Source organism: Zootoca vivipara, chromosome 1 (assembly GCF_963506605.1).
Source record: "Zootoca vivipara chromosome 1, rZooViv1.1, whole genome shotgun sequence".
In the NCBI taxonomy this organism is placed as follows: domain Eukaryota; kingdom Metazoa; phylum Chordata; class Lepidosauria; order Squamata; family Lacertidae; genus Zootoca; species Zootoca vivipara.
In genome coordinates this window covers 129,648,582-129,667,522 of record NC_083276.1, presented here as the reverse complement: position 1 = coordinate 129,667,522, position 18,941 = coordinate 129,648,582, and the positions used below count along the sequence as shown (strand labels likewise).

The following is an 18,941-nucleotide window of genomic DNA, read 5'->3' as shown; positions in this document are numbered from 1 at the left end:
TCTGAACTATATTCAAAGGCAGCCCTACATATAACATGTTGCCTAGATGTTACCAGGGCTACAGAACAGAATTATTTAGCTGAAAACAGCCCAAAGCAATAATTTGCACAAATGTATTGTGAGCAAGCCACTGAAAGGTAAGTAAGCTTAAATCATGATGGTTTAAGTGGCATTAACTTCATGTTTAACTGGGAGTACAACAGAGCAGCTTCTCTATTGATGCAGGAGGTCACACTGCCAGCACTTTCCCAATACACTCAAGGAAGGCTGCAGTGGTGGGCATTCTGCACTCCTTGTTAGGTGGGCTCAGAGGAGTTTATTGGGCAGTGGTTTGCAAACTGGTCTTGATATGTTCCTGGAAGCGTGTCTGTAGAGCGTGCATGGTTTCCTCTTGTCCATTCTCAAAAGCCTGTTGGAACAAGGAAATCAGAAGGACAACAAGGGGGAGGGAGCCAATCTAGCTTCTCTAGGGAGGGAGTGCCAAAGTTTGGGAGTAGCCACCGAGAAGACCCTCTCCCTCCCCAACGTATAACTTCAGAGGGAATGACGTCCTCAGAAGGAAAAAGTTGTCCACCTCTCAGCTAAAGGCCCCAAGTAGCAGGGCTCAGAAAGGGCCAGCCATACAGTAGAAAGTTGTACTGAGCTAGAAGGACCCAATGGTTTGGCTCAGGGTAAGGTAGCTTTCTGTGTTCATAGAAATCCCTGTTAGAATAACATAAACTTTCAATGGGGTAAGCTCCCGTTGCTCAGTCCCAGCTCCTGCCAACCTAGCAGTTCAAAAGCACATAAAAGTGCAAGTACATAAATAGGTACCGCTACGGTGGGAAGGTAAACGGTGTTTCCGTGTGCTGCTCTAGTTTCGCCAGAAGCGGCTTTGTCATGCTGGCCACATGACCTGGAAGCTGCACGCCGACTCCCTCAGCCAATAATGTGAGATGAGCGCCGCAACCCCAGAGTCGGTCACGACTGGACCTAATGGTCAGGGGTCCCTTTACCTTTACCTTAAACTTTCAAAATTAAATAACTGGTGATTGTAGGACGTATACACAAAAAAAGTGAAATGCATTTAAAACTCAGTCCACATGTTTCCCCTGAAAGTCTGTTTCCTTTTGGTAACTTGGATATACCCTTGTTTGCTCTAATGAACATTAACATTAAATGGGCCCATTATAATTGCCGCTATTATCATGAATGGTGAATAAATTGATGCAGCTTGGGCAGTTTATGTTCATTGTTACTGGAAAATTAAATTTTATAGCAAAGTTTCTGTGCTCTTTAGTAAAGCAGGCATGGAAAGTTGACATCTAAAGGGTCTGGAACTCTTTCCTAGAGATTAAACTTTTTATCTAAAATAGGAATAAAAATGAATGTCTCATTAAACTATCCCATTAGTTGAATGGATTTTTTTAAAAAAGAAAGAAAGGAAAAGAAGGAATTTCTTTACCAGTGCTGGCACCAGGATTTGGGGGCTCTTAGGTCCTTATCTCCCTGAGTCCCATTAGCTTGAATGAAGGACATATACAAATGGGGAATGGTCTTGTGGCCCCTCTGGCCTTCTTCATGTCCTCTGTGCAAAGGCACTGCTGGCCCAGTGGCCTTTTTGGCTGGTCTCTGAGCCACAAGAAATTCCTGTCCCTTCCACTCTCTGGTGCCAGCCTCCTTCCTGCTCTTTGTACATGGAACAAATCCCACTTATTGGGTGTGAGGCAGAGAATAAAACTCTGCAAGTTAGAAAGTGCTTATGATGAGGTATTGTGGTCGTGATCGTCTTTCCTGTTGATTGTAATATTGATGGTCATTTTGCATGCTTTGCATGCAGAAGGTCCCACGTTCAAATCATGGGGTTACCAGTTATAAGAATCTCAGGTAGCAGGTGATGTGGGAAGCCTTTGCCTGGGACCCTGGAGCACTGTAGGCAGTCCGGGATAGATGGGTGAATAGCCTGGTCTAAGGCGGCTTCCAATCTTCCTATTTTAAGTTGTAAAGCATTAGGGCAGTAGATGTGAAGGTCTGACAAGGGCTGCCCTGTCTAAGGAGTAACTTCTTGCTTAGAATCAGTTCTGTCAGGTTGCCTCTTGATAGCTGCTTTTCAGTTTAACTAGAGTTAGCAAACTGTAAGTCTAAAATTCTAATTATTTATTTTAATGCTCTCACTCTTGAACTGGATAACCCACATAATCAGCAACTTCAAGGACAAACCAGCTTTGACAAGAACAGGCTGACTACCCAATGGGCTTGTGTTTTTTTCTTTTTTTTTACTTGCAGGGCATTTTGCTTTTTAAAAAAAGTTAAAGCCTTCAAAAATCTGATCTTCCATCTTATCACCTTAGGATTCTAGCTGAAGGGCCATTGGTTAGCAGTAGAACATATGCTTTGTGCGTAAAGGATTCCACGCACCGTGTTGTTGTTTCTAAAGTGTAAGGCGGTGTATATATACATTTGAAATCTCAACTTCAGTCCATGGCATCTCCGGGTAGGGCTAGGAGAAATCCCTGTCTCACAGCAGCCTGGGGAGCCACAGCCAGACCGTGTGTCAACTATGCAGTGGTGAGCTAAACAGACAGATGGCCTGGGTTGTAGAAGGCAGCATCCTGGCTCCCCCCAAACTCTGACACCTACGATGCTCAGGTGAACTGCATGAGAGCAGGTTTATTACAGCCCCACTGCGATGACTACTTTGATAGCACACGCGGTGGCAATGCATGTGTGAGCAGTACAAGCCACAAACCAGCACAATATTGTGGGTTTCCTTCCTGAATAGAAAAATGGCACTGTCTGAATGGGTCTGAACAATCTGGTGTGAGAAGAACTGGTGTGTGTGTGTGTGTGTGTGTGTGTGTGTGTGTGTGTGTGTGTGTAATACATAATCATATATAATCTATATAAAGTTGTTGTTGTTTATGAGGAGCCATATATCTCTTTACCGCAATGCTATACTGTAGAGGAAAATATATTTTTGCTAAGACCCAGGAGACTGCCTTCCTCATTATTCCCTGTTTTTCTTAAGGAATAATCAGTGATAGTATAGGAAACAAAGGCAGGGGCCCAGGGGTGGAAATAACATTTAGATTTAAAATGTTAATGATTATTTTCTCTCCAAATCTTTCTTTCATTCTTTTTTTTGTAAAGTAATATTACCAGTAGATTCCCCAAACTGTTCTAACATCTGAAAAATGGAAAATCTCATCAAGGCAACCATTCTTTCCTTTAAGAGGCCAGGAGTGCCCATTTATGGGTTTCTTTAACCCCCCCCCCCAAACAACTGTAATAAAATTGGGGAGATTATAATCAACTTTCTATTCACATGCCTAGGCTGGCTTCTTGCTGCCCTCCCCACCCCTCTGCAGATCCATCTCTAAGAGCTCCCCTGTTCAGGCCAGTCAACATGCTGTAATGATTGCTGCGCTAAAGGCTTTGGAGAAGATGTGCTCTATTTCATTCTCAATGAGGGCTGATGGCTTTTGAGAGGCTCAGAATATCCTTTGATTACCGTGTAAAGTAGAATGGGGGAAAAACAGGAAAAGGAGGGAAGGGGCAGGTGAAATGCGTTCATCAAGCCTTTTTTGTGCTTCCAACCCATCTCCTCCTCGCAGCACATCCAAACATGTTACCTTTTTGATTCCCTCTTGAGGAATTTCCCCCCACTCTAAAGTTCAGAAATCCAATCCTACTGCAGTATCACACAGAGCTTGGTTTCAGGGCCTAAACATATAGGAGCCTGGCAATGTATGGCCCTTGAGACATCACAAGGCTTTTTGTTTTGTTTTAAATTTAGACAGGATTGGGGGGGGGGGTCAGAAATACATTGTGAAGCAGTTGTTCTCAAACTTTTTTCCTCTGGGCTACACTTTCAGAATAACAATTTATTCATGCCACATTAAAAAAATGCAAGGGATCATGCAAACTGGAAAAGGATGGGAGGGGACGCAGAAGAGTGGGAGTGTCACTGTAGTAGAATCTCCAACCATAATATCCAATCCAATAGACTCCCAGCAGTAAAGGAATATCATTGTCAAGAGCGATCATAGCCACAGGCCTGCCAGGGGCATTCATGGAGCCAAGAATATGACATCCAACTTGCATGCTGTGGATGTCCACACAGTAGCCAGTCCCAGAATTAATTAATTCTTCCATTTATATTCCATCTGCCCTCCAAGGACCTAAAGGCAGCAGACGCTATTCTTCACCCTATTTGAACCTGGTTCTCTCCAGTTCTCGCTTCTCTGAAACTCTTAAGTAACTCTCCTTCCAACGCGTAGGAGTGGCAAATCTCCCCCATGACATGTTTCTGTTCCCCTTGCATGCAGGATTACAGCCCTGCAACAGCAAATGAAACCACACACCCCTCACTAGCATGCACAGACCCAAACAGCTGACGTCAGTCGCCCTGGGACTTGAATCTTCTGGCCCCACAAACAGCCCTCCAGATGGCCACTCCTTTGACAGGTGCGCGCACACACCAGCCATGCACCAGAGGAAATGTGTGCATTCCCGTCACAATACCCTCCCAACTCCATGGCTTGGGAGCCCTGCTTAGAACGGGGAAGAGAAGCACTAGGGCAGGCATGGAGAGCCTTTGGACCTCTGTTGCTGAACTATAACTCCCATCTGCCCCAGCAAGCACAGTCAGTGGCCAGAGATATGGGAGTTGTACTTGAGCAACACCTAGAGGGCCAAAGGTTCCCCACACCTGCACCAGGTTATCATGCTCTTAGGAAGCGGTCATGGGAGTTCCCTGGTATAACAGTATGCCAAATGTGGTTGCGCCATTGCTTTGTATAATAGTATCATGCTACTATTTTCCTTTCCTTTCCCAGTGATACTGAAGCTGCCCCTTTCATAGCTGCTGCCCACTGGTTCAACATCTTCCCTGAGCCATCCACTATGACCCAGTGGTCTCATTCCTGGTCACTCCCTGCCATTTCAGGCCCATGAGCTGCATATGTGAAATTAAAATTATTGTCCCCATTTGCATCATTTTACACTTGATTTACATTGAATTGCATTTACCATTTTGCCACCCGTTCACCCAGTTTGCAGAGATCCTTTTTGAGCTCTTCATAATCACTCTTGGTTTAACGCCCCTGAACAATTTGGTATCTTCAGCAAACTTGGCCACCCGCCTGCTACCCAATAACTCACAATGGTTTATGTACAAGTTAAAAAGCGCAGGCCCCAATACTGATCCTTGGGGACTCTCCTTTCTACATCTCTCTATTTGGAGAACTTACCATTTGTTCCTTTGCTTGCTGCCACTTAACCAATTCCTGATCCACAAGAAGACCTTTGCTCTTATCTGTGGGCTTTACCACTCCACATATACGGTACTTAAGAGTGATCAATCGTTAGGTAGGCATAAACCAAGGATGGGATTGCATTTTTAATCTCACCATAGATCTGGCTATAATTTCCTTAGACTAGCTTCTGCAACTCAGCACATTCAATAACATTGAGGAAGTAGAAGCTAATACCCTAATAGCACCTCCTGTTTTACCTCGAAATCTTTGTGGCTTCAAACGTATGCTTTGTTTGACTTTCTTCAGTACTGTTTTATTCTGGATTGTTTTATTTGAGGTATTAATGTGTTGTAAATGGCTTTGAAATCTTTTCTTAAAATACATAAAGCGGTATAGAAACAAAATGAATAATAATAAAAATAATAATTTCTCTAAGGGAAAAAATAAGGACAAAATAGGAACAGGGGTAGCTAACAGAAAACAAGCACTTCTCCTTGAAAACAGAGTCAGGGTGTATGAAATAGTGGAAGCATTCCCAGTGCTGCTGCCACTGTGGTCAGCGTATGACCGCTTCTTTGATTGGAAATATGGGTAATATAATGCCCCACCACCTTCGCCGGCCCTCTCTGACAGCCTGCGAGAGTGGAATAAGGGAGCCAGAGGCCAGTTGGGCAGCAGCTCTCTTTGAGTCTCTGTTCTTGTTCCCTTGGGGTCCTCCTCCTCCTCCTCAGTCCTGGCCCAGCACCAACCAGGAGAGCAAGGCTACTCAGGAGCTGAGGAGCTGTGAGGTGGAGAGTGGGGAGGGTCCCGCCCGCTGCTCCTGCCCCCCTACTCAGATTGGCAAGAGCAGGCATGGAGCTCAGGAGCCGCATGGCTGTGGCCTATTTCTTGCAACTAGTGCTCAGGGACTGGCAAGCCATGGACATGCTTCCCACTCCTCCGCCACTCCCCCTTGCTTCTCCCCCCCCCTTCAGCCTGCTGGCTCATTATCTAGCTCATTATTTCTTTCATGAAAAGAATGCAAAAACATGCAGGGAAGGTCCTTTCCCCTTTGCTTTATTCATATATTCCATTTTGCTATGCATCTTTTTGGGGGGTGGGGGGGAGTGTCCCTGCCTCCTTTGGATGTGGATTGAAATATCCTTCCTGTAGGTTCTCCTAAGCAAGGCAGCGTCTGTCTGCTTTTTGTTCCATATTCAGAAGAAAAACAACGTGGCTCTTGGGAAGAGGTGTGGGTCCCCCCCAGGGAGCTTTCTCCAATTTGAATTTCATTTCAGTTCAGATCTGCTGTAAATACCAGCCTGTTCCTTTGAAATATTTGCTCTGAGCTGATGGGACGGCTCTGCATTGTATTTTCTATCTGCTTCGCCACTTCTGTATCTGTAGGATATTGCACAGATCCACTTGCACAAACCAGCTGTCCTTATTCCACACAGAGCTCTTTCTGAAATCTTTCAACTTCGTGGAGCAGCTGTATTGACTTGCTAGGGTAGGAGGACTTGGTTCATTGACATTTCCTGAATACCGACATGCTTCCTATTAATTGTTTCTGTGAATACAATTGTTTCTAGAGCTTAAGTAAAGAAGTTATGGCCTAACATTTCTTAAATGGTTAAGCAGAGCACCTGAGAGCTGCTTGGGATATGTGTCACACGCTGCCCAAAAGGTTGCATTGCTCAGGAGCAGGGCTCCACATCATGCAGAATGCTGAATAAAACAAAATGAAGCCGAGATTTAAAGGTAAAGGTAAAGGGACCCCTGACCATTAGGTCCAGTCGTGACCGACTCTGGGGTTGCGCGCTCATCTCGCATTATTGGCCGAGGGAGCCGGCGTATAGCTTCCAGGTCATGTGGCCAGCATGACAAAGCCGCTTCTGGCAAACCAGAGCAGCACATGGAAACGCCGTTTACCTTCCCGCTATAGCAGTTCCTATTTATCTACTTGCATTTTGATGTGCTTTCAAACTGCTAGGTTGGCAGGAGCTGGGACCGAGCAACAGGAGCTTACCCCGTCACAGGGATTCGAACCGCCGACCTTCTGATCAGCAAGCCCTAGGCTCAGTGGTTTAGCCCACAGCGCCAAGATTTACAATAATGAAGCCGAGATTTACAATAATGCAAATTCTGGTGCAGAAGCCATTGATCCAAATAATTCAGGAACTTAGATTCCTCAAAATTTTCATTTTAACCCCCTCTCTGTCACTTTTGTGGAAATACTGCTGCCTTCCTCCACCTGTTGCCATCCAGAGGTTTCCCAACTATCACTCCCTTCCGCCAGCAAGACCAACGGTCAGGGATGATGAGAATTGTAGTGCAAAACACCAGGAGGGCACCATGCGGAGGGAGCTTGAACCCCAACATTAAACCCCACAAGCAAGTGGGGGGGATTCTGGAAGACAGATACATAGTCTAGGACAAATGCCCCCTAGGCAAGGAGGATCTCACTCTTTTCCAGTTACTCAATCATTTGTCCTATTTCATATTTAGAACATTTTAAGAGTTTGATGCAGGGTTCTTTCCTGCTGCAGAAGATGACAAATTTGCATTTAAGGATCAGAAACTGTGCATTTATTTATGCCATGTGAACTGGCACACACTCTCTCCACGTCTGGTGCCCCCAATTTAGGGCCAGCCTTGGAATAGGTCTATGAGTGGCTGTTAGCCATGGCAGCCAAACAGAACCTCCACATTCAGCTAAGACCTCAAAATACCAGTCACTGAAAGTCAAATCATGGGAAAAGCTGTTGTATTCATGTGCTTCTCATGGGCTCCCAGCAGTATTTGACTGGCCAGTGTTAAGATAAGGATGCTGGAATAGATAGATACAGTGGTGCCTCGCAAGACGAAATTAATTCATTCCGCAAGTCGCTTCATTTTGCGATAATTTCGTCTTGCGAAGCGCGGTTTGCCATGGCAAAAAGAAAGAAAGAAAAGAAACCCGCAAAAAATTGTCTTGTGAAGCGCGGCCATAGAAAACTTCGTCTTGCAAGTCACCAAACACATCGCAAAACGCTTTCGTCTTGCGAGTTTTTCGTTGCACAAGGCATTCGTCTTGCGAGGCACCACTGTATTGGGTCTGATCCACAGGGCTGTTATATTCTTATGTCTGCAAAAGAGTGGCTATTCAGGGTGGGGCGCATACCCCCATTTACACTCCCAACAACCCCATGGGGTAGGTTAGGCTGAGAGAATGGTTGACCCAATAAGTTTCACGGTGAAGCAAAGTACAGTATAGAACCTTGTGGTGTCTCCACATTACCACTTACTCTGCATCTAGTGTGCTCCTGCTGCTAGTTTTCAAGGCCGAATTCACACACGCCATATCAGTTTGGTCGTTTCCTGACAAATACTGCTATATAATGTGTTTTTCTCAAACCAACTTCAGTCTGAATAGGAAACTGGATATGGGATGATCAGTGATGTGAACATTTGAGGTGGTCACCGCACATGCGCAGATGCGCGTGCATACATGGATGAGAGTTTCATGAATAGGAGTTCCAGGAGGGATTGCATGGGCACAGAAGGGGGGGAAAGACGATGTTCATTGGGTGAAGACATCCCCACCCCACCTTTGATGTAAACAACACTGTGCAAAGGTGGGGGAGGGAGGTGCCTCACTGAATTTTAAGATGCTAATCTGAACAGTACCCTGAGATTTCACAGGGACACATCTAATGATTTCCTTGTCAATTAAAGCCTCAGGTGCCTGGTTCCATTACCTCCTTTATCTTCTTCTGTACATGCAAATTTTGTATATCAAATTTTGCAAATTATGGAAAATATACTGCTGGACAAGCAGGACTTAATTCTTCCCAGGAGGCCTAGCTGTGTGTGTGGATACTGAAGCAGGCATAGGAGGGTGAGAAATCCTGGCAGTTGGGAGCTCAGATCTTTGTCTTTGCTTGTTTCAGTAGTGCATATCTTCATACAGCTCCACTGAAATAGTCATCCTTTAACCTTTGCTGAGAAAATCGCAGCCCTCTCGTCTAGTGTGAAATTAGCAGGCAATCAAATGCAATCCCTAACAGAAAGTGACACCAATTATGCAGAGTCACTCTTCAGATGTGTCTGTATCCTCCAACAGCTTCAGAGCAGCTGAACAGCAAATGTTTGTGCAAAAGTACAAAGCTAGGGAGTGTACAAGGTTTGCAGCAGCGATGAATGAGAGCTGTGGACGCTTGTGTCCTGAAGACGCTCCCCCCCCCCCAATGCTACATGGTAAGCGTCGGAGGCACTGATCTGCTGTGTTTCCAGCTGCCTCAAACGCAGCAAATGCAGCTTTGAAGAGCATCCTTTTCCCTATCGCCACAGGGAGGACGTGTAGCCATGGAGGAAGGGAAGCAGCGAGAGAAACCAGCCCTGAATGATAATGGGGACAAAGCTCTGATCCAAGGCAGCAGAGTAAAATGGGAGGGCCATGCAGAAGAACGATTTGGGTGGCTCTTCCAGTGCAGACTGAAGTCCCAGTGTGAATGCACAGACGTGTGCTTTAGCCCCACTGTTGCACTTCTTAGGCTTTCAGCTCAGCAGCAATTGTATTTCCTGACCAGAGCAACATTTCCCTACGAGACGTAAAACATGTGTCTGTTTCCGGGATGAACCTGGGCAAATATCACTCAGTCAGTCAAGTTTATTGCTTATAGCCAAAGGCTATAAAATAATATATATACTAGAATGATACACGAACTTAAAATATTTGCTTTGTCAAAACATGACCTAATCTGCACAAAGCTATAGAAACTCCTTAATATACAAATTGAAACGTTAGACAATAAAATTTATAAGCTAAAATCACCATGGGGCCACTAATATATTAAAAGTAATATTAAATAATACAATAGACAATTATGTACAAAGTTTAGTGAGGAAGATAGAGCTTGGTGTAGATGGGCTCAAATAAATTCATCTCCTTTACAGTTGATAGCTATCTCGGCTATATATTTTTTCCTAATTTTCCTGGCGGCAGTTGCAAAAAGTACTACACGCCAGGTCGCATACTTATCTATGTCTGCGAGGAGATAAAGAATCATGTCAGAAGGATTCTGGCCAGGGGACCTTGTCATTATAGGTGTCAAAAACCGTTCTCTTGCTTCATTATATAAGGGACAGCGTAAGGTCCTCTAATTCAGGGCATCCCCTAATACAAACACATTCATTTACTGATATGCCACTATGTCTCCCATCTCTATAAGCAGAGTTTATTGTATTTAATCAGAACTCTGTAAAAGCTTTCCAGAGTTGTACAAAAGTCAATTCATTGAAGTAAAACTTATGTTCATGGGCCTCTCTAAGTTTAAAATAGAATGGGGTGCATGTGGATAGGTACGAGTTTAAGTGGTTTTTAGTAACCACTGTCCTTATGGTCCGTTTAAAAATATTTTTCTGGGAATGTAGGGAAAGTTCTTTGAGCTCGGTCACTGAGAGGTTATATTTGCCCATCAGTTGGGCAGCATGATATACCCAGTTTCTAAAGGGTAATCCATTTGGGAGCTCAATCAGGATTTTTTTTTTGGTAACCTAGTGTTGTCCATCTGTTGAACTCTGAACCAGTAGCAGAGGATTTTTTTATATATATACCGTATTTGGCTCTCTATGATCAACATACAAGTTTCCAGCCTAACCATGGCAGATTGTGCATCTTTGGGAAGGCCTAAAAGGGCTCTTAAAAATAATTCTGTGGGGGTTCCAGACCAGAAACCTTTGAGGTACCCCAAACCTCTGTGCCGTATAAAATCTGGGCCATTGATTTTGCTTTATAAACAGATACAGCTGGGTTAACCAGATTTCCATCTTTACAAGCGACAAATTTCAGAATAGCTCTTGCTGACCTGGGCAAATATATGCTCCAGCTTCTCAAAAAGCTGTCCTGTGGCAAAAACCAACAGTAGTTCTTGGGTGTAACTGAGATCCAAATTCTAGGAGCTTTGCCATGTGCTGGGAAGGGCTGGGGCTCAATGGGAGAGCATATGCTTTGCATGAAGGGCCCACCTTGACTCCCAGACATCTCCAGGTAGGGGTGGGAGAGACCCCCCCCCCCGGAGGGTTGCTGCCAGTCTGTGTAGAGAAGAAGAGTTTGGATTTGATATCCTGCTTTATCACTACCCGAAGGAGTCTCAAAGCGGCTAACATTCTCCTTTCCCTTCCTCCCCCACAACAAACACTCTGTGAGGTGGGTGGGGCTGAGAGACTTCAAAGAAGTGTGACTAGCCCAAGGTCACCCAGCAGCTGCATGTGGAGGAGCGGAGACGCGAACCCGGTTCCCCAGATTACGAGTCTAACGCTCTTAACCACTACACCACGCTGGCTCCCTGACAATACTGAGCCTCAACAGCTTGACTCAGTATGAGAAGGCAGCTTCCTGAGGGGACCTTATTGGAGTTTATGGATCTAACAGCAGCATGGTAAACAACCAAAGAAGCAATGTTCCTCAGGGTAATCCCTCCAAACATATTTATTCCGCCATGAGCTTTTGTGGACTAGAATCATGAATGGTGCTGATAGTGATATTTAAGGAACATATAACTTGATGATACGAGTGCAGTAGTAGGACGCTATGGACCCCAGAAAAACAAAGTAGGTAAGATGCAAGTTGGCCTCTCTAATAAAACATTGCAGTGGGACGTGTTTCTGTCTCGGTGCTCCATTACATTCGCCCTTCCCCAGGTTTTCCTCCTACCCACCCAAAAGTCAACGTTCTGTGCATACTGAGTGTACTCAGTTCTTATTGGCCTGTTTTGGTCTCACCCAACCCCCCACCAATTTTGGCTGGGGTTTTTTTTTGGGGGGGGGGCTAATGCGAATGTGCCCAGTCCTCCGTTGAGTTCTATGGACTGCCCTTGTTTCTTTCCCTTGCTCCTCAGTGTGAACCAGGAAATAACCTATCCAGAGAATGAGATATTTCTCTCTACACATTTTCCCCCAGCCACTCAATTCCCACTCCCATCTTGTTTACACTCACTCCCCATCTTTCACTGAAGTCCCCTTCAGTAGAATGGAAAGGCAGCTAAATTTTAAGTTTAAGTTTATATTAACTAAAATTTGTAGTCATGTCGGGTAGAAAATAGCCTGCCAGCAAAGGTCCTGCTTTGATTTTAAGATGGCTACATTTGCCTTTAATATTTTAGGCACTTTATAAATGATACAAGAGCTGGGGAAAGGATCAATGAGGTTACTATGGGTGGGGGGAGGGCAAGCAAACTCTGGCTTCTGAACTGGACAGGTGGAACAGAATTGGAGGAGAATTTAGCAACGGCTTCACAGTTATTCCTTTTTTCTCTTACGAAACCCGATCTCCCTTAACCATCTGCTGTCACAGTGGCCATAACAAGGTGTCTTCAGTGCCCAGCCATCATTCTCTTGTCCCACACTGCCCCAGGCAAAGCTCTCTTTTTACTATTTAGTATCACCATCCTTTGTTGGTTTACAGTGCTAAAGGTTGATCATAACCCCCTGGATTTCAGTGTCTGATTTTGCTACATGGGAGCAGTGGCATGGCAACTGGGTGCCACTTCCTACCAGCCTTTGTGTGAGCACACACCTCTGTTTCCTAGCCCGTCAAAAGCATTGCATAGTAGTAATTCAAGAACTTGGCATATTGGTTCAACCTGTTGCGCCTCTCAACCCTTCCCCTGCCAATACATAATATTATTCTAGCTAGTGAGAAATTATTTGCCTTTCCCTCCAGAACGCACGCTCACAATCAAGAGAAGGCGGATGGAGCGGGGGTGGGAATCTGGTCTTCTTTTTGTTTCGTTTTTTTTATCTTAAGCACAAACAGGTATTTTTAAGGCTTCCAAAATTATGGCATTGCATTGTAATTAGGAAGCGATTTAACGACATTTAAGAAACAATTATGTTGCATTTAATCTGTGCTTCAGCTGTTTCCTGGCATTCTTTTTTTGGAATTGTGACCATGGCACTTTTAATGACCACACACACACACACACACACACACACACACACACACAAAAGCTGAAGCAGCTCAAGCACCCATTAGTGTTTTTTTCCTTGCTTAGTATTTTGTTTGTAAGAGGAGAAAAAGGAAACCGTTTATCAAAATGGTTCTACGGTATTCCTTGTTGTAATTTTGGAGCTTGGCAGGTCACTGACTAAACATTGTGATGGCGAATATGCCCCCTGCAGTTGTGTGAACCTTCTTTAAACATTAAATAGCAAGTATGAAGCTCTCTGTGGACAAATGCTGGCTCCCTCGGCCTATAGAGCGAGATGAGTGCCGCAACCCCAGAGTCGTCCGCGACTGGACCTGATGGTCAGGGGCACCTTTATGCAGTGATGTGGGGAGCACAGCCAGGATGAAGACTGGTTAACACTGCAGCCCCAATGAAGAACCTCCCCACAGCTCTTATTTGGCCTGGGAACCATTGCTGTATTTCCCCACAAATCATCATGTTTTCAAAAGGTTTATGCAACTAGTAGCGATACCTTTCTGAAAGGCAATTCAAACATTGAAGAAAGAAGTCCACAGAGAACTCTGAGCCACCTGAGAATGCCTCTGGTGGATTAAGAGCAAGTGACAAGTTCTGGTGGAGAAAAAGGCCTTCTACTCTAGCATCATTTTCCACAATGAGCTCAGCAACTGTCTGTCTCTGGAGGTAATAGAGCCACCAGAGGTTGTAGTAACCATTGAAGGCTTTGTCCTCCATGGATTTCACGATTCCCCCTTGAAAGATGTCCTAGTTGATGTCTGGCACTACACCTTATGGTATTGAATTCCATAGTGTGCGTTATGTTGTTGTCGGAGCATGAATCTATGCGTCAAAGCCTCCTTTCATGTGGAAAGTTAGCATGTCAGGGAGAAGGTTGCTAGGGTAGACTTCTCCCTTATATGTTCAAGCAGCTAATCCCCTTTTGGCATTCTGGACTGTTATTTTCCCATGAAAACTACACCATGTTGTCTTCCTGCAAGTCTGAGTAAGTTCTCAGTTTTTGACCACACCAAATGCATTAATCTGTGCCTATTTTCTTGTACAGTACTCCTGAAGGTTTCTCAATGAAGATTACTGCTTTGCTTGTACCCTATATTCTCTCCCCCTTTCTTAAGAAGCAGTCATCCGAGTTTGAAAGTCAACCTCCAATTTATTTTATGAATAGAGACTACAATTTTTTTTGGGGGGGGGGAATGAATTTTGTGAAAAAAGCGATGCTATTGTTTAAAAGTTATTAAATGAGTTATTACATGGTAGTTCTGTGCACAAGGAAGCCACAGAAGCAAAGACCTTATAAATCATCGTCCTGAAGTTTATTTGCCTACTGCTCTTCAAAATTATGCCCAAAGCAGCTCACATGAGAACAGTAAACAAACCATCCATATACCATAGTCATAAGTATTCCAAGTGCATTTCACAAATGTAGTATTTCCCCCCTCCCCATATGTCATTTATTTAAATGAATAATGCAAGGAAATGTTTCCCTATTTGGCAGGAGGGTTAACTGTTCTCAGGGCCAAAACTACTTGGTTTTAGCTTATCCAGGACCTGAAACCTATGAAGGACCCTGGGCACCATCAGTAGCCATCTTTGTAGTTGGAGTCTGTCCCAAACCAGGTGGAACTGAGCCAACTGAGCAGGGACCATGTTTGGCAGGACTCACACAGCCAAGCTTTATCAAGGCTTTATACCAGGGTTAAAGAGAAGCTCCACAGGACATTTTTTTGGGGGGGGGTCACGTCATTAGAATATGACCCTAATTATTCTACTACTTGCTTAATTATGCAACCCTATTGCCTGGGACTGTTAAGAAAGGGTGGTCTGCTAGCAGACTCATGAAACAAAATCTCCTCCTTGAGACAACTCTGCACTTCACAGATCTGTCAGGAAGCTCACTAGGTGTATAAGTTACAGGTAGGTAGCCGTTTTGGTCTGAGTCGAAGCAAAATAAAAAAAATTCCTTCAGTAGCACCTTAAAGACCAACTAAGTTTTATTTTGGTATGAGCTTTCGTGTGCATGCACACTTCTTCAGATACGGTGTATAAGTGTTTATGCAGATACGTGTATAAGTGTTTATGCAGGCTGCTTGTTGAGCAATGCATAGCAGGAATTGCTGCTTGTCTGGAAAAACTGCACCCACAGCAATAATCCTGATTTTTTTCCCTCTGCCTTCTTTCTAAAATAATACCGGTAGTATTATTCATTACAATGCAGCACCTAGAATCATTTATCCTCACAGCACTGCTGTTTGTGAGGTAGGTAGGTTGGTGTTATTGTTACTAATAGTAAATCTCACTCTGAGAAACTCTTGGGGAATGTCTCCTCTCCCCAGAGAAATTGAGTGGAATGACCCTCCTCAAATTGTTTGCCCACAAGTAGGATGGCGGATTTTGAGAGACCTTCTGCACACACAAGTCAACTTTGGGTGTATGATCTTGGTTGAGAAGAATATTTGGGTGAGAAAATGAAGAGATAAGACACCGGGGAAGGGGGATCCCCACTTCTCATCCATGCATCATTTTTGCTTTTTAATCCAGACTCTACCACTGACCTTACCTTCTTGTTTGAGGCCACCATCACACCGAGTTTGGCCCTGTAGTCTGTTTACTGTAGTACAGAACAAAGATGGAAGTAGTATCAAATCATTACAAAGGAAGAGACTATTAGAAGGATGGTGAACATCAATAAGTGATGAATGAAAACAAAGTGGCCATTCTTTTACATCTGAATGGATGTTCGACAGAATTTCATTTAATGCCCTCTTGACCCTCGAAACATAGAATAGTAGAGTTGGAAGTAACCATGAGGGTCATCTAATCCAATCCACTGTCATGCAGGACTCTTTTGCCCAATGTGGGACTCGAACCCACAGCCCTGAGATTAAGTGTCCCATGCTCTACCAACTTGCATTTCAACCCCAGCCTGAAAAAGGGTTCAAGTAGAAGAGAATTGTATGGCAGAAGAGTGGGGAGACCACCAAGATGGACTCATGCCACATACTCCATTACATGAATAATTTTACTTTCTAAATGCTGCTTAGGAAACATATTCTGGTTCTGTGGTTTTGTTCTCTCTCTCTCTCTCTCTCTCTCTCTCCCTCTCTCTCTCTCTCTCTCTCTCTCTCTCTCTCTCTCTCTCTCTCACACACACACACACACACACACACACACCTGAAAATAATTACTGAAAGAAAAATCTGAAAACAGTATCAAGCAGTCGGGTTGCATATTCCCTGGCTATTACCACTTTTAATTTTTACCATTTGAAAACCTATCTTAGGATACTTCTGCATGTGTGTCTGATAAATATTTGCCAGATAAGAGATTTGCCACTTCGGTTCTTGCTTTTTTTTCATTGTTGGGCAACAAACCCTTTCTTTTTAGATCAGGTGGGTCAATAGTTGGTGACGTTCCCTGTCATTCTTGGTTTGAGGACAAAAGCTGCATGTCTGCTACCCTTTGTGCAATTCCTTCCCATCTTTTCAGCCTTTTCTCAACCATTTCCCAGCCAAACCCTCCAGACCTTGAGCTCACACAAAACTGCTTTTGGGTCCCCTTCCCTAGGGAGTTTTCCTTGAGCATCGAGGGCTGAATTTGACTGAGATTTGAGTAACTCTCACCAATGTGCATGTTTTTTCTTCATTGATTCATGGCACTCATGTGACTTCATTCATGCGACCTCTTACTATATCCGTCATTCCATTTTTCTTTCCTATTAGAGTGAAATTGGACACAGCCCTCCTCCTGCCTACGCCCCTATGTCAGGAGTAAGTATTTCCCCATCAACCTTCATCGATTAGGGGTTTGTCTGTCTTTTTAAAAACATTTCATTCCTTCTCTTTTCTTCCTAAATTCCATCACGTGCCTCTCACCCATTTCCTCAATTCTAGTTCCAGAACTTACCATGTTATTGAGGTACTGAGTGGTCCCTCTGATCTCAGTGGAAATTCGACCGAGAGCTTGGAACTCTACAAAATAAAACATCACCAGGGTTTAATATCTGCTTCAGAATAAGTCCCTATTTTACCTTACTGTCAGGTGTTGCTAATTCATTATTCAGTTACATTCTCAGCTTTCCTGATAACCAGAAATTGTTAATGATTTGAAACAAGGGAGTACAGACAGATTAGGAATCCACTCTCAAGCCTAAAAGCATCTTGCTGGGGGCGGGGGGGGGGGGAGAGACCCCTGTAAGTTTGGATGTGCTACTTGCATTTCTCATTAAATTAGGGATGTGTGCAGAGGTGGCACCACTTGTGGCAAAATGGGAAGTGCCACCTTGCCCTGCTGGCACTTTCTGCACCACCCACCCCTGCCGGCAGAGAAGCGGTGCTGGCCCTGGTGTCGATTTCAGACGAGGTACCGCATGATCTGCAAGATTCCACATGATTTTGGTGAGATCTCACCTGAAATGGGCACCAGTGCTGGCAGCGGAAGCAGCAGGGCAGGTGAAGTGCCCACAGGGATCTTGCCTCAGGGACTAGCGCCACCTGAGACAGAGGCCTTGCCCTGCCTAATGGCTGTGCCCGCCCTCTGTGTGTTTGTGTGCGTCTCCATTCTGATCAGTTATCAGATACTGGAATGCCCCCAAGGAGAGGTGCCCATGTCTTAATTTATAATTAGTAGCTCTGAAGTTTGAAAAATCTCCCTTCATAAGTAAAAGAAGGTGACACATAACAGATGCCAATTGGTTTCAAATTTGCTGTATTAAGATGTTTGTTTTCTGCTGGAAATGAAAGATATGCAGTTTTCAGTAGCTAGTTTAGATGATTCTCTTTTTCAGTCTCTCTTCAACATATGGAGAGGCAAGAGCCTGTGTTATTGATAATAAAAAAGTATGAATTTCAATACCAGTGCATGTTTAGTACCAAGTTCTTTATTAGGGCATTGTAGCAGTTACAGGAAAAATATATAACAAACACCGGGGGAAATGGACACATAATACTAATAAACAGTACCCCATTAAACAAAATATGGTCAAAATAATGGACAAGCACCAATAACTCCCCTCTGCAAAAAAACCCAAACATCCCTTATTTGTAACAAATATAAGCTAAATGGAATAGCACCTCTCGGAATACCCCCATGACCTGTAAGTAAGGAAGAACACCTCTCAAACTTACAAGACCTAAGGCTCTATATAGGCCACAGCTGTACAGTGGTACCTCTACTTACAAATAACTCTACTTACGAATGTTTCTACTTACGAAGGGAGCTCCGTCCGCCATCTTGGATGCGGTTTAGATGGGATTTTTTCTACTTACGAATTTTTAGATAGGGTTGCTTCGACTTACGATTTTTTTCTCCCAATGCATTCCTATGGGATTCGACTTACAATTTTTTTCGACTTACAAATGTGCGTTCGGAACGCATTAAATTCGTACGTAGAGGTACCACTGTATATGAAATCAATCTCTTTATATAGACTTAAAGTATGTGGTGAAGCTACACACAAAATGACAGGAAGTACAATGTAAGATCATCAGAAAATGTTATTTTATGATAATTTCTTGAGATGATGAGCTCCAAAAGGAGCAGGTAACTCCTGCAAGAGTAACTGATTAGTAATCTCTAGAAGCCCACGAGAAAGGAGAAAGTTACCCCCTTTCCTTTTATGAAAGATTTCAACCACATCCATATAAAGTTTATTTCTGAAAGAACAAAGATAATTCAACTATGTATACTACTTTACTAGATACTGTGGTGCAATGCTTTTTTGTTGAAAAAAATGAGGCTTGGTACTCATAAAAAGTGCTTT

General features: G+C 43.9%; 1 protein-coding gene across 5 annotated transcripts in view; it reads left to right on the top strand.

The window, feature by feature from the left end:
• The window catches only part of ERBB4 (erb-b2 receptor tyrosine kinase 4), an 818,250-nt gene that overhangs the window by 782,235 nt on the left and 17,074 nt on the right, over positions 1 to 18,941 (top strand). For 3 of the 5 annotated variants that reach the window (XM_060282309.1, XM_060282293.1, XM_060282295.1), the window contains exon 26: positions 16,903 to 16,950. The exons of the other annotated variants lie outside the window; for them this stretch is intronic. In XM_060282309.1, coding sequence (XP_060138292.1) covers positions 16,903 to 16,950 — 48 coding nt within the window. The remainder of the gene's footprint in view (positions 1 to 16,902; positions 16,951 to 18,941) is intronic. 5 annotated transcript variants of the gene reach the window in all.